The following is a 14,867-nucleotide window of genomic DNA, read 5'->3' on the forward strand; positions in this document are numbered from 1 at the left end:
CTAGTATAGCATTCATGAAGTATCAATTTCCTGCCAATAAATTGCCGACAGTGATAAAGATAGTTATATTCATGTGAATGTAAACAAACATAGGCCTACATTGTCTCCAATATTTATTACAGTGTCATAAAAGATAATCTCTTGTGTTGCTCATTAAACTGCATTAAGATGCAATTCTAGTTGATATGGTATTTCGAGAGAAGGCGAAAATCAGTGTGTGGGAAAGAGAAGGGTTTGAAGAGAGTTGGAGTCACAGAGAGTAAGAGTGAGAAAGAGAGAGGGAGAGAAATGGATTGATTGATTTTGAAGGGTGATTTTTTTATTTGAGAGTGATGGGAGTGAGAGTGAGTGAGTAAAAAAGAGAGAAAGTGAGAGAGAGTCAGAGAAGCTGTAATACCTTATTCTAGATTGCCTTACCTTGAACTTGGAAATTCTTATCTGTTATGAAATAGGGTTCACTTGTTCTTTTTTCCAATGAAAGACAACATTGTAAATCACAGTGTATACAGTGATATGACACTATACTCCAAGGAGTTTGCCAGAGTTCTGTGAATTACAGGATTGATATCGATGTCTGAATTTTCTTTTCAAGAATTTTCAGATTATTAAATTGATTAATTTATTTTATATGATCCTCTCGATGTATTTGCTTTTTTGATGAGCTTGATGGTTGCTTTTTCGGTTGAATCGATTATTTTTCCACGTGATTATAAAGTATGCTTTCATCTACTACTTACATTGATCACGTTTACATATCACCTTGATTGATATAAGTTTGATCCATAAATTTCTGAATACATGCAAGCATGTACCCGAGTACATTCGTCATCAATTGAAATAATAATTTGTAGCTGGAATTGATAGAGTCAAAAATATCGATATAAGACCGTTTTTATCGGTTGCTCCTCTGCATGAAAGAATTATACAAAATAGACGCAACTGGTGCAGTAATTTGAATGGAATGCCATCTGGAAGAATGCCCCTTGATGTTCAATACTATAGACCTACTGGAATCCTCTTTTCAAATAATAGACTTGGGAATAGCCTTTATAGCTAAATATACAAAATGGATTGGTGATTTTCTTCTCAACTAGATTCAGGAATAAACAGAGGAAATATACAAGATGGGTTGGTGATATTCTTTAGAACTAGATACAGGATACACAGAGCAAATATACAAGAATGGGGTGGAAAATGACCAGAGCACGTTCCAGATTACAATTTTATTATTAAACTTATCCAAATTTACAAGTTCTCGACCTATTAATTAGGCCTCGATTTCAATTTCAAAAAATAATTCATCATATATATTAATAATGCTACTACTATATTACACATTATTTTTCGTTGATAGTAATTATCAAGTCCAACGCAACAATAAAAATTCCAAAATAAAAAATTCCTCAACAAAATAATATTATAATCATAATATAACACAATCATCGCTTTGTAATGTTTTGGAATCTTTTAATACAGTATATTTACGGATTTTCATGCTTCTAATTTCAATTCTGTATGATTGATTATAAGGACTGGAAAGGAACAAATTAGGAGAAATTTTTGTTTCTTCTCACGCAATAATGCCACAGATTCCAGAAGTTGATTGGTAAGCGAAAAACAGATTCCAAACAACGATCAAAAAGTAAAATAAGAAGAACTGATGAAAGAAACTTTTCAAATCCATCAAAATCTGAAATTAACAGTCTGAAAAATTAAAAAGCGAAAAATAGATTCCAAACAACGATCAAAAAGTAAAATGAGAATAGCTGATGAAAGAAACTTTTTAAATCCATCAAAATCTGAAATTAACAATCTGAAACATTTTTATCAGCTTGGAAATGGGAATCGAATTTGAGAAGGAAACAGATATATACAGTGGTCATAAATATGCATGATAACATCAGTGTAAAGTATTCTAAAGATCTACAAAACAAATAATATTCTTTGGCTTAATTTTCTGAAATGAGATCAACCTTCGATTGAAAATTATGTTCGATAGTACATTTCTGTATCTTCACGCTAAAACTAGTCATTATTAATACAGTTTCTTATGCGTATCAAAGCATATTAATTCTATTTACTATTCCATTCTTATAATAAGGATATTACAATATTATTATCATCTTCCTGTAACTACTAATACTGGTATTTACTACATTAAACAAACTGTTTCTTTTTCAGAAATATTATTCTCCTAGTAAGAAAAAATATTCAAATCATTTTTATGCCTCTACAATTTCAATACTGGTAATCAGTCAATCATCCATTTATATTCTTCATGCAAAACTTGTTGATTAATCAATATCAATTGCAGTCTATTATAATACTATTCATGTCTTTATTACATTGAAAATAATAACAAGCGATAACAGAAAACAAAATTATATTTCAATCAGTTTCAAATTATAGCTGTGATACAAATCGCCAAACTGGTATTTACACAAAAATATTTATTGTAACAGTATTGTCTAATAATAGAGTCAACCCTCTTTACATTTTCAGTACCTAGGTCCAACAATTATTTCACTTTCATATAAAGATCTTGCAAATATCCAAAATCGATTGTAATTCATCTGAGACACCGCTCCAAACCACTAAGTTGTTTCTTTCAAACTCTCGAACTTGAAATACATTTTTGGAATAGAATTCAATGAGTAAGGTTGGAATATAATGCTAACAAAACACTAGTGCATCAGTAGTCCTACTGATAGGTTTTCTACTAATTTTCTCCATGTGATAATCGTATTTGAACTATTGCCAATAGCATTGACAAACGGTTAAATTTTCTCAAGAATATTTGTATCTAAGTTTTGATTACTGAGACTCTAATCAAACCAAACAGAATTTGAATTCTTTGGGCAAATTTTCGATGTGGCACATCATTAGACAACATTGATTGATGTTAAAATCTAGCAAAATATTTCAACCTTGCTCAGAGATTTCCTCCATTCACATGATTTGTTTTTTCAATAATATTCTTTATTGATACAATAATATTGTCGTCTCCTTCAAGTCTACTATCTCATGGAGATGTCACTTGTGTGCTGCTCTTGTTGATTTTTGGCGTTGCTTGACTCGAAGCCCTGTTCTATCACCTGGGCAAGGTTGTACTGCAATCACAAATCAGAAATAACACATATTAATTTGATTGGAGAGAATCGAATCTAATGTTAATTATTTCTGAATATTGTTCAGTGTCATCAAGCATTCCTCATTAAGTATTCGAGTTATTATCTATTGAGTCTTATTAATTTATTATCTATCCAGTTCTCCATTTTGATTAACCAGTATTCATTATTTTTGGATATCAACACAATAATTTAAAGTTTAATTATTTCTGAGTTAAAATTTAAAATTTTGTATCCATCAACTCGCTGTATTTATTATGAACGACAACACTGCTCGCTATTATATGAAAAAATAATGACTAGAATGAAGATTTCAGAAATATACAAAATGCTATCTGAATTACAATGATATAATATTTTGAAGAGTAATTATTATTAAACGAAAATCCGAATTAAATGCTGAAATTCACCCCGAAGACTTCTGCTACTACAAATATTGACAACAGGTTAAACAGCTAGATGGAAATTCGATGAGCGCGACTATTCAAAAATTTTATACAATTATACATGAAGCTCGTCGAGCACACATGGGGATCATTCATCACCAACTGCAATATGGAGGTTACATTCCCGATGAATTTTACAAACCGAATTAATGGTTGTAAACTTTGAAGATTTCACAGATTTCCATCTGTAATCTTTGAAGAGTATTAGTTAGGTGGTAATGGGAGATAAATTGGCGTGAGTGAGGAGGAGATGTTCTAGATGGAGGAGGAGGAGGTGTGAGAGGAGATCGGAGAGGTGTTGGTGAAGGAGGTGGAGAAGGTTTAAGAGGAGGATATAAAAAATGAGGCAAAGGGAAACAGCGAAAGGACAATGGAGAGTGGGAGAGAATAGTGTTGTGGAGGGAAAGAGGAGAGGGAAAGTAAAGAGGGAGAGGTATGATGGGTGGAGAAGAAGGAAGTGTTATGAAGGGAGGGTAAAAGAGAGACAGGAAGAGGGAGAAACAAGAAGACTGGAAGGAGGAGAGATACGCGAGAAAGCAATGTGTTAATAAATTAATCGTTGAGGATATCAGAAAGGAGTAGATAAAAAACGTTTAGTAGTGAAGAAGGGGGCTGCAAGATAATGATAGGATCTATAAGATTAGGAATACAAGGCTACTTGTACGTATGGAATGATGCAGAAAAATAATATTAAGATGGAGATGAACATAAATAAGATATTAAAAAGGAGAAGAAGATAAGGCAGCAGAAAAGAGGTAGAGAGTGTGACCATAGACAAAAAATTATGGCAGAGTGACTACATGTACACCTTTTATCTGTGATATGACGTAGTGGAGAAAAGAGCCTTGGAATAGAATAGTAGAATACATAGCTATCAGTGATATAGGAGAAAAACAAGGAGAAGAGTAGAAAAGAAGAAGGAAGAGAAGCAAATCATGAGGATGAAGAAGAAGAAGTGCTCCCCTCAATGTACTTTGAGAAGGCAATTACCCAGCCCGGGGTTTAGAGTCGTAATTAATGAGTACAACATACACCTGAGATCTGCTAACTTGGTTCATATACTACCAACACAGTCTATCTCAATCTCCATCTCTGTTGCTACCGCACCCACTCAAGGTTCTTATCTTACTCTTTCTCCTACCATCACTTATGTTATCATTCTTTGTAGTTTAGTTTCTATAAATGTTGTTATCTTACTCTTTTCCTGTCGTTTTCTCCCACTCTCACTTCTATCATCATTCTTTACATTTAGTTTTTGACATTGTTGTTCTCTCTCACTCTCTTGAACCTTTGATAATACCTCTTTTCTAGTCTATTTTCTATCGCTTCTACTTCACTGTCTCTGTCTGCACTATGTACCAATCCTTGCCCCATGTACTCTACACATCTCAAGATGAGTTATAGTAAGTTAACTGAGCTCTGACCGAATTTTTGAGACCAATCGCCTCATCAAATTTATCATATTTGGTCATATTACCCATATAAATCATATAACAATATTATCATATCACCATCATTAAAGGGATGGGTCCCTCTAAAAACGTTGCAACTGACAAAATTCGACAATGTGAAACCTTAGTGTTAAGACGTTTGTAGAATGGTTCCCTGCCTAGTGGTGGCAACTGTGATTGATGGTACGCACTATTTCATTTATATAATAGTGAAAACTATCAAACACAGATGTCACTGCTAGGTGGAGCCTTTCTTTAAGAGAGGCTTCAAATCTATCAAGTTTTCAATAAATTCCAATGTATTAATGCATTCTCAAATGTGATAATTCATCATTTCGACTCTTTAATTAACCCAGATACAAAATGTTTGTATAATGTATATTTGGACTGTAAATTTTATGATCATTATAAATGTTTTTATAACCTTATTTGGACTATTTTTATCAAACTGAGGAGATAAACAGTTTTAGGTTCATCCTGTTTATTCTCTCCCAATCATTAATTATAATGTTGTAATTGTTAAATGACATGAATTATACATGATCTCACAACACGATACTATTCAATATACAGTAAGTGAATCCATGTAAATACTGTACAATGAGCTATACAGTCTAGTATATAGAGTTGGCAAATAGCACTTTAGATGGCTAAAACAGCATTGTGAATACCCTCAGTATCTTAGCTTCAAATTTATGCCTACAAAAACACCCCAATTTAAGATATTAACACTATACCATGCAATGTATCTATACAGTAAGTGTATCCATGTATACTGTACAATGAGCTATACAGTCTAGTATATAGAGTTGGCAAATAGCACTTTAGATGGCTAAAACAGCATTGTGAATACCCTCAGTATCTTAGCTTCAAATTTATGCCTACAAAAACAGCCCAATTTAAGATATTAACACTATACCATGCAATGTATCTATACAGTAAGTGTATCCATGTATACTGTACAATGAGCTATACAGTCTAGTATATAGAGTTAGCAAATAGCACTTTAGATGGCTAAAACAGCATTGTGAATACCCCTTGTGTCATAGCTTCAAATCTATGCCAAAACAATTCAATTTAAGATATTTCATACAGTACAATAGGCTGACAGTAAGACACACTGAAACCATAGAATAATAATATTTGTCTCTAGATTATTCGTCTCTACTTAAACCAAGTCTATTTTATCAGTGGTTAAACAGTGTAAGCTCCAAATCAAGGCAACCCAAACAAGCGTTCCTTTTCCAGTCCAGTTTAGTCCGTTCCAGTTTTAGTTCAGTCCAGTATTCCGTTTCAGTTTTAGTCCAGTCCAGTAGTCCGTTCCAGTTTTAGTCCAGTCCAGTAGTCCGTTCCAGTGTCAGTTAGTCCAGTGGCGACCGAACGCTTGTTTATTCAAATTGACATGGTCTGTTCCAACCACCAACTGGATCAACATCATCTAAACGGTGCTAAGTGGCATTCGATGTCCTATAATGGCTTCTCCATGACAATCGGTTTAATGGAGAATGGAAACAGGAACAGAGGAACGGAGGAATGGAACAGGGAACGGCTAACGGCGTACCGATTAGTGCAGTTGACATTATTTGGCCATTGCAGAGCAGATAGTGGTCTGCTGGCTGCTATCTGGATTCAATCTATCAATTAGTGCGATCGTACTGGCAACTTGTTTGGGTTGAGGGTTTGATGCAAGTTTGGGCCTCATTAGGACTTGAATTCTTATCCATCGCTTACGCTCAGGGATGGATGAATGGGTTTTGTAATCAACAATTCAATAATTCCTGAAAAATTACCAATTTATTACTCATAAGACACTTAGGGCCGGTTTCCGAGCTCGGGATTTAGCTAAGTCCTAGATTCTAAACAGCTGGATACAGAAAATTGGTTTTCCAAAACGGGGCGTAGTCACAGTCATTTTCATAGTCACGTTTGAATTAAATTTCGAAAAACTAGAAAATTAAACACAAAAAAAAATAGAGAGAGAATAGTGTGAAGTTTCAGCTGTTTTGAATTATTTATAAATGTTTTATTCCGTTAAGGGAAAAAGTTTCCAATTATAGAAATGAGAAATTAAAAAAACTGCGACTACTGTTACAAAAACTGCGACTACGCCCCGTTTTGGAAAGCTAATTTTCTGACTCCAGCTGTTTTAAGTCTAGGACTTAGCTAAATCTCGAGCTCGGAAACCGGCACTAAGTCTTTCGGAGGAGACGATGAGCCGTCGGTCCCGATTACCTAGAAAGTAATCGTCATCTCTCATCATCATTCCTCTCACTCATTACCCACGCACAAGCCTAAAATCTTATGTGGTCATCACCCTCAGTATCATTACTATTATTATAGATTTCGATATTCTACATCGCTAACGCTCGTACATTGGTTGCATGGATTTTGTAAGCACGATGTGCCTTACCAATTATGTAAGGAGGGAAAAACTATTATAACAAAAGAGAACAGAATAACTAGAACTTTAATGAGTCTTTAACATATTTACATTTGAACAAAACAAGATCAATTTCATTATAAAAACATTATTGATATGAATTTAATGGGGTAAACACTCTCTTGCTGCTAATGATGATTCAGTCTTTGTGGTTATGAAAATTAAGAACAATGATCTTATCCAGTAGTCACCTACCTTTTGAATATGGCTTCCCCTTTTGGCATCCACTAGTTTAATCGCGACTTTACAGTTAGTATTTTAAAAGAACAAAAAATTAACTGAACCAATGAATAGGCTCAGAACCCGTCTCCCTTAACAATACAATTATTTTTAAACTGCCAGATCTGTGACAGAATAACTGTATTATAAAACGAAACGAAATCTAGCCTTTTTCACTGGATCAGCCGGACTTTACTCACAGTCCTAACAAACGAGCTCTGCCCAAAAGCTAAATTTTGGGGTATTCATATAACTCAGTCAATGCCAAACATGAAAGCCATTTCAAGTACATATTTTTATCTGTCGCACAAGCGGCACGTTTGTTATTAGAACCAAAGAGGAAATACGTTAATATTGACAACAAATAAAATAAATAATCTTTTTGTCGATGAGAAAGATTGTTCAAAGACGAAAACACTGTTCATTGAACTTTTTCAATTTTAAAATTCTAAAATCCTGATCAATATGAGATGATATGATATGATTCATATATATATGTTCCATATGACCAGGTGACAATTTCCAATCAACAATTCAATAATCCTCCGAAGAATAACCTGTGCTATGTCGATATTTCATTACTCGTATTGACTATACAACTGCTGTGATCAGTAATTTGGCGTACAGACTTATGCGCCACGAATACAAGCATCTCACTTTTTATCAGTAGATGCGTATGATTTTGAAGCTCATACAAAACAGACACCATTCCGACAGGAGAACCAAACGAAATGCGCTTATCTGTGTGATTGAACAGTTTCACTTGCTAGGACATTATGGGCCGGCTTCCGAGCTCGGGATTTGGCTAAGTTCTAGACTTTGAACAGCTGGAGTCAGAAAATCTGTTTTCCAAAACAGTGGTTGCAGTTTTTATTTTCTAATTTTATAATTGGAAACGTTTTTCCTTGACGGAATTAAACACTTCTGAATAATTCAAAATAGCTGAAACTTTACCCTATTTCCTCTTTATTTTATTTTGTGTTTAATTTTCTAGTTTTTTGAAATTTAATTCAAACGTGACTTTGACAATGACTACGCCCCGTTTCGGAAAGCCAATTTTCTTAGTCCAGCTGTTTAAAGTCTAGAACTTAGCCAAATCCCGAGCTAGGAAACCGGCCCTATAAGTGTCCCCAGAAGAGAATATTGGTATACAGATAGGTACTCGATATTAACTACCTATGTAGTATTTATTTATTTTTATTTATTTATTTATTTATTTACAATGCAAATGACACTAATGTAATAACATTGAAAGATAACATAATAAGATAGTCCTTGTGCTATTTTTCTTACAAATTTATAGGTGACAAAGTCCAAGATAAGGTTAGAATTCCACTTATACAATTTTTATAAAATTTTGGTCCAAAATAAACATTAAAACTACAGTAATAGTAACAATCCCTAACTGAGAATTATTCTCTCAAGTTTGGGCTCTCAAGTCACATCAGATTCATTGTAACAGTCTGTTACACTCCTCCCTACATCCTCATCTTCCCTTTCTCAAATTTCCTTCTTCTCTCTGCCTTATCCTGTTCCCCTTTTCTTCCCTATTCTTCTCTCACCTTGTCTCTGCTCACTTTCTCTCTTCCTTATCCTGTTCCCCTTTTCTTCCTTATCCTTCTCACACCTTCTCTCTGCTCCCTTTCTTCCTTCCTTCCTTCCTTCCCTACCATTACCCTCTCTTCCTCATCCTGTTTCTCCCCTATCATTCCCTCCTCTTTCTTTCCCTTTCCTCTTCTTCTCACTCACCCCAAAATTGAAAACCCTCATCACCCCACTTGAAAGTTATGCTCCACCCAAAACTAGCAACCGAGACTCAACCAACCCTTCATAATATTGTAAACTATAGATACATGGGAATTATGAAGCTCTCATGAAGCTTTCTACCTCAGGTGGTCGCTCGCCCAACACTATTTGGTAAGACACCTTTCCTCCCAATTGATGGCTGCATCATTAAAATGTCACAATTTGCCAATAAATTAGTAGAGAATATTGGAGAATTTGAGATACCTAGTGTAACTAATTTCAGAGACAATTGTTTGGGAATTCGTTATTCCAGACTGAAATATCGTACATGAAGAAATAGGAGATAGTAAATTAATGAAAAAGACTGAGAAATTGTCAAAAAACCACAGATTTATTGATAATTAGAAAGACCGGTTTCGATTATTACACCATTGTCAATCAGTGATAAGTTTATCAGAGATTGACAATGGTGTAATAACCGAAACCGGTCTTTCTAATTATCAATAAATCAGTGGTTTTTTGACAATTTCTCAGTCTTTTTCATTCAATATGAATAATTACCACAATATTAACTAATTCTCAACTACACAAAAAGATAGTAAATTTGTTTCGATGGATCAACAAAATTGCATTAAGGGTATCAATTAAATATTTGAAAACTATGACAAGTTTGGAATACTCACTCTTGGAATAACGTGTGAATTGAGAAGAAACGTCCACATCAAGGCAATAGCATTACAATATTACAATTTCATAAGTTGAAATGAATAGGGATACAAATCAATAAAGTATATAATGTTGAATTGGAGTATAATGAATTGATTGAGATCAAGGGAAGAAGTTAACATACTGAAGGTATTAGCCTATAGAAACTTGTAAAGGTGAGAGAAACTCCAGTTTTGGGAGAAAAGAGAAGTATAAAACAAGAGTAAAAATTTTGCCAAAGTGAAAAAAACATACTGGCATTTAAATAGCAGATGGAAGGTACAAATAATGTGTTTATCTTGAGAGAGTAAGAAGTGAAATTACAATCAATTTCGAGTAAAAAGAAGACTTCGCGCAAGTTTTGAAGAATGATTCGAAATTATGGAAGTAGCAGATATGAATATGAAAATAAAAGGGAGAACCAATGCATGACAGAGAAGAGAGAAGATCACGTAAGAGTGATAGACGAATCCAATATGTTGTGAAGTTGATGATGCTAGTTATCCATATCGAATGGAAACATCTTGATATTGTCGATACTAGGACTTCTGCTTCTGGTTGTCAAGCCGTTATCAATCTCCAGTGAACACAAATCATGAACATAAGCTGGCCATTAGCTGTCGACCGATGGAGGTTCAGCTTCACTAGCATTGTCCGAGGTCATGAGAATATTGTGGAGCTTCTCTGTTCTGTCAAATAATTCTGTTGCTCTCACTCAGTCTACTCTCTACAACGCCATGATCATATCACCCCAGCCCACATTGCTAGTTCAACATTAAAGCTTCCCGATCAGAGGCTTTTTCGAATAGTCAAGCTTGTTAGAGATATCTTGAAATACGGAAATCCGAACTATTTTAAAGATGATTTCAAATTTGTCTCTGAAGGTAGGAGGATAGATGCTTCACATACTAGAACCGGAGAAAGTACTTTAAGGATACCCAATCATCGAACTACTATTTTCACAAAATCCTTCTTAGTCAGTGCCTGTCGTGCATGGAATGCACTTCCTGTTTCTATCAGTCCATCGAGAGCCGTGCGAGTTTCATCCTAACTTTAAAAAAACATCTTTTGGAACAAATGACTGAAACTGTCCGCCCTTAGAACGATCACATGACTCCATCCCCCACCCATCCCACAAATACAAACTTTTAAACCATGTTATAGAACGAATTATATATATATATATATTATATAAACTCATGTTATTCAATTATCCACTGCATACTGCTGTATATTACTGAAAGTTGATAACCCTGATCTACTTTCAGCCTACTTTTTTCGATTCAATCAATTCAATTCAATTTATTTTTTCCTTCTGAATACAATTCAAAGCAGTTACATAGAATCTTGAGCAATAAAGTTTATACAATTCAAGAAACGATATAATATACTTACTAAAAAACAAACAACAAAATATAGAACTATACTAAACAATAAAACTCTTGAGCTATCACAATTTTATTCTTGTATAAAATTCTTGTATCAGATAGGAAAGAGCTTACTAGGCAACAAAGGCCTGTGCGTAAGCTCGAGTTATCATAACAATATGCGTTATATCTATAATTATAAGAGAGATCTCAATTTTTATAAGAGATCTAAACTACATTAAAAAAATTTTCAATGATGAATCTATAATCCCCATGCATTAAGAAGGGATAATAAAAAAGAGGAAAACTAAATTATAAATAACTTAAAATACTCTAACATAGAAGCAGACATCAGGAAAAGGCGCCTTAAATTTTATGGTCACATAATGAGGCTTCCAGATCACAGACTTACAAAAAGAATAGTAACATATGTAGCAACCCTTAGTAATGGAGGTGCATGGATGAAAAACGTCAAGAAGGACTTAATACTTGCTAACATTAACAATGATGAATATACAACAGGAACAGTTTCAGAGAAAAGGTTGAAAAAGGGAAGTTAAACCAGAGATGACTGTGCCAAGAGTGGGAAAAAAATGGAGTGAAGCAAGGAAAGCGGAGTTCTCACTGAAAATGAAAAATGGTGGATTGATAAAAAGAACAAGAAAAACAAAAAATGAACCAAATTTTTGCTCAGCGTCTTCCATCTGGGAGCTTGACGGCTAATAATAATAATAATAATAATAACTTAAAATTATAAATAAAAGATAATGAAAACCAAGAATAGACTTCATTTTATTAATCAATTATTTGATCTTATCTACCTATATAATTATTTTACTCTATCAATTTTCTGTTTTTTTTCTCTTAATATCATATTGATTATAACTTTTACAATATTTCCATTAATAAATAATCCTTAGTTTAAATAACGAAATTAACGTTTTTGGTAGAGAGTTAGTGGGGGATATTTTAATATTCTTTCCGAAGAATGGACATTGATATGTCCAAAGCTCCGCCAATTTATGTAGATGCATAACAATATGATTTTATCTATAGTTATTATATTACAAACTGCTTTTTCATATCATATTACAGTTCAATAATTATTTTAGTCTATATTATGTAAATTCATCTATAATTTGCTGTATTGTAAGCTATTGTATATAAGTGTATAAGCCAGTTATATTGTAATCTACTAAATGAAGTACTCAATCAATCAATCAATCAATCAATTTACTGGATATTAATAATGGTTTAGTACTAACCGAGAACCGAGACTGGTATATAAAATCATTTCAATACATTGGTTGTTTTAATAATATCAAGTTGTTTCCATAAAATCAAGTATATGAAGAAATACCAGAAACGAGATCGAATGTGGAGTTTCACGAGCTTCCAGGAATAAAAACTCAGAGAGAAGTAAGGTAAAAGTAAAGTAAAGTGAGGTGAAACTTGAGAAAAAATAGTAGAAATGAGTAATAATGGTGTATATTTACAAGTAGAATTTTGTTTAGTTATGATCACGTGCAAAATTACATGACACAACGGATGAATAATGAATGGAAAAGTGGAAGAGATTGAAGAAAATAAAAAGAAAAGAATGAGTGAGAGACGAATCAAGTATATGAGAGGATGAATTACAAGAGAGAAGATCAAATGTAAGATAGTAAAGACTTTTTAGGAGTGAAAAATCATGGAAGAGGAATAATAAAGCTGGATACTCTAATAAAGGGGTTTGCCTAGTGATTGATACTCACGTGACAAATGACATGAGACACGTGATTGAACTGTGACGTCACTTGGCCCTGTTTGTACAGATCCCACGACTTGAAGAATCTCTCTCCATCTTCGTCAGGCACGATTCTCGTCCTTGTTTTGGAGTATGTCATCGATCTGAATCTGTTGGAGAGAAAGAACACTATTCAGAGCTTTATGAATACCGTGAAGATGAATTTCATTCCATGGAAAACATTAATATTGTGATATACAGTTTAATTTTATATGAAGATTTTATTCGATTTCATTAATCATTATCCTTCAAAAATTTGATAAATTTATCTTTGCATAATATGCAAATGAAACGTTACTACTTCAAAATCATATCTTTCCAACAAAATCAATTTAAGATTAATCCACTGCAGAATATTGACACTGTTGAATCGGTGATTTGATTTGAGAAATCTAATCTCATGTTCCAAAAGCTATGAAGATCAGGACAAATTCACGATAATGAATCAATAATTAAGCTGCAAATCAGAGCTTGGTTCATTGATCAGGAGTCGTATCAATTTTGAATTTAAATTTTTTTCATGTTTCATCATCCAGAATAATTCTCATTATTGTTTTCTTGAAAATTTCTAGAGAATCAAATTGAACTGTGTGGCAATTTCAATGAAGTTAAAAAGAGTAGGCTATAGAGGACAAGTTAGTCTAGAGTATTACATTCTCCAACAATATAGAATATCATTTGAAAGTGTATCAGCGATTGTCACTGTTCACTTCAGGTATTGATAAGGAAATAAACTTCATGATATAATTAATAGTGAGTACATTACTCGATAATAATAATAATAAAGATTGTCATATCAAATAAAAATACTAAGAAATTGTCTCTCTGATAAAATCAGAGATTGACAATGGTGTATCAACCGAAACCGGTCTTTCTAACTATCAATAACTATTTGGTTTTTTGACAATTTCTTAGTATTCTCATTAATATGAATAATTACCATAATATCAACTTCTCAACTGCACAAAAAGTGATTGTCAGATCAATTGACCGATGACATCAATTGATAAATTTAATTGCCCAAGACCTTGAAAAATAGAGAGTTTTCAAGGAATATTATATTATTATGCTATTATGCATCTTCCTCTTTTTGAATGAGAACAGTCTTCTATAATATGAAAATCTCACATAATAATAGTGAAATCAACACTCACCTCATGAGCATGTGATGTAGATAGACGGATCTACCTTTAGATCTGAGACACCTGATCCAACCACTAAAGGCCTCTTTGTGATTACTTTGTAGAACTATTGCTCTCGTGTAGAAGTATATTGCTTCCTCTGTCCTTTCTGTCAAAACAAAATTGGAATTGTTTGTTCAAAATTAGAAAGTTCATTCGAGACTGAGTGTTGAATCAGATTGCTTAAAATCATTCTAGTGGGTGAATAGATGCGAAAAAATGATTGCAAGAGACAACAATGTCATTTAAGGTTACAAACATAATCAATAATCAGCAATCGTGCTACCAGCGATCATATCTCTTCTTAGAGGGACAGGCGACTTCTAGCCGCACGAGACTGAGCAATAACAGGTCGTGATGCCCTTAGATGTCCTGGTCCGCACGCGCGCTACACT

General features: G+C 33.5%; 1 protein-coding gene across 1 annotated transcript; it reads right to left on the reverse strand.

Moving 5' to 3' along the window:
• Nucleotides 1-1,208: 1,208 nt before the first annotated feature.
• LOC120356088 lies at nucleotides 1,209-14,581 on the reverse strand (the record flags this gene model as incomplete). Its single annotated transcript, XM_039444904.1, has 3 exons — nucleotides 1,209-3,110; nucleotides 13,260-13,401; nucleotides 14,446-14,581. Coding segments are annotated over 3 exons (371 nt in total), but the record flags the coding sequence as incomplete, so codon positions are not given.
• Between the last annotated feature and the right edge of the window lie 286 nt (nucleotides 14,582-14,867).

The sequence above is a fragment of the Nilaparvata lugens genome, unplaced genomic scaffold (genome assembly GCF_014356525.2).
Source record: "Nilaparvata lugens isolate BPH unplaced genomic scaffold, ASM1435652v1 scaffold5747, whole genome shotgun sequence".
In the NCBI taxonomy this organism is placed as follows: domain Eukaryota; kingdom Metazoa; phylum Arthropoda; class Insecta; order Hemiptera; family Delphacidae; genus Nilaparvata; species Nilaparvata lugens.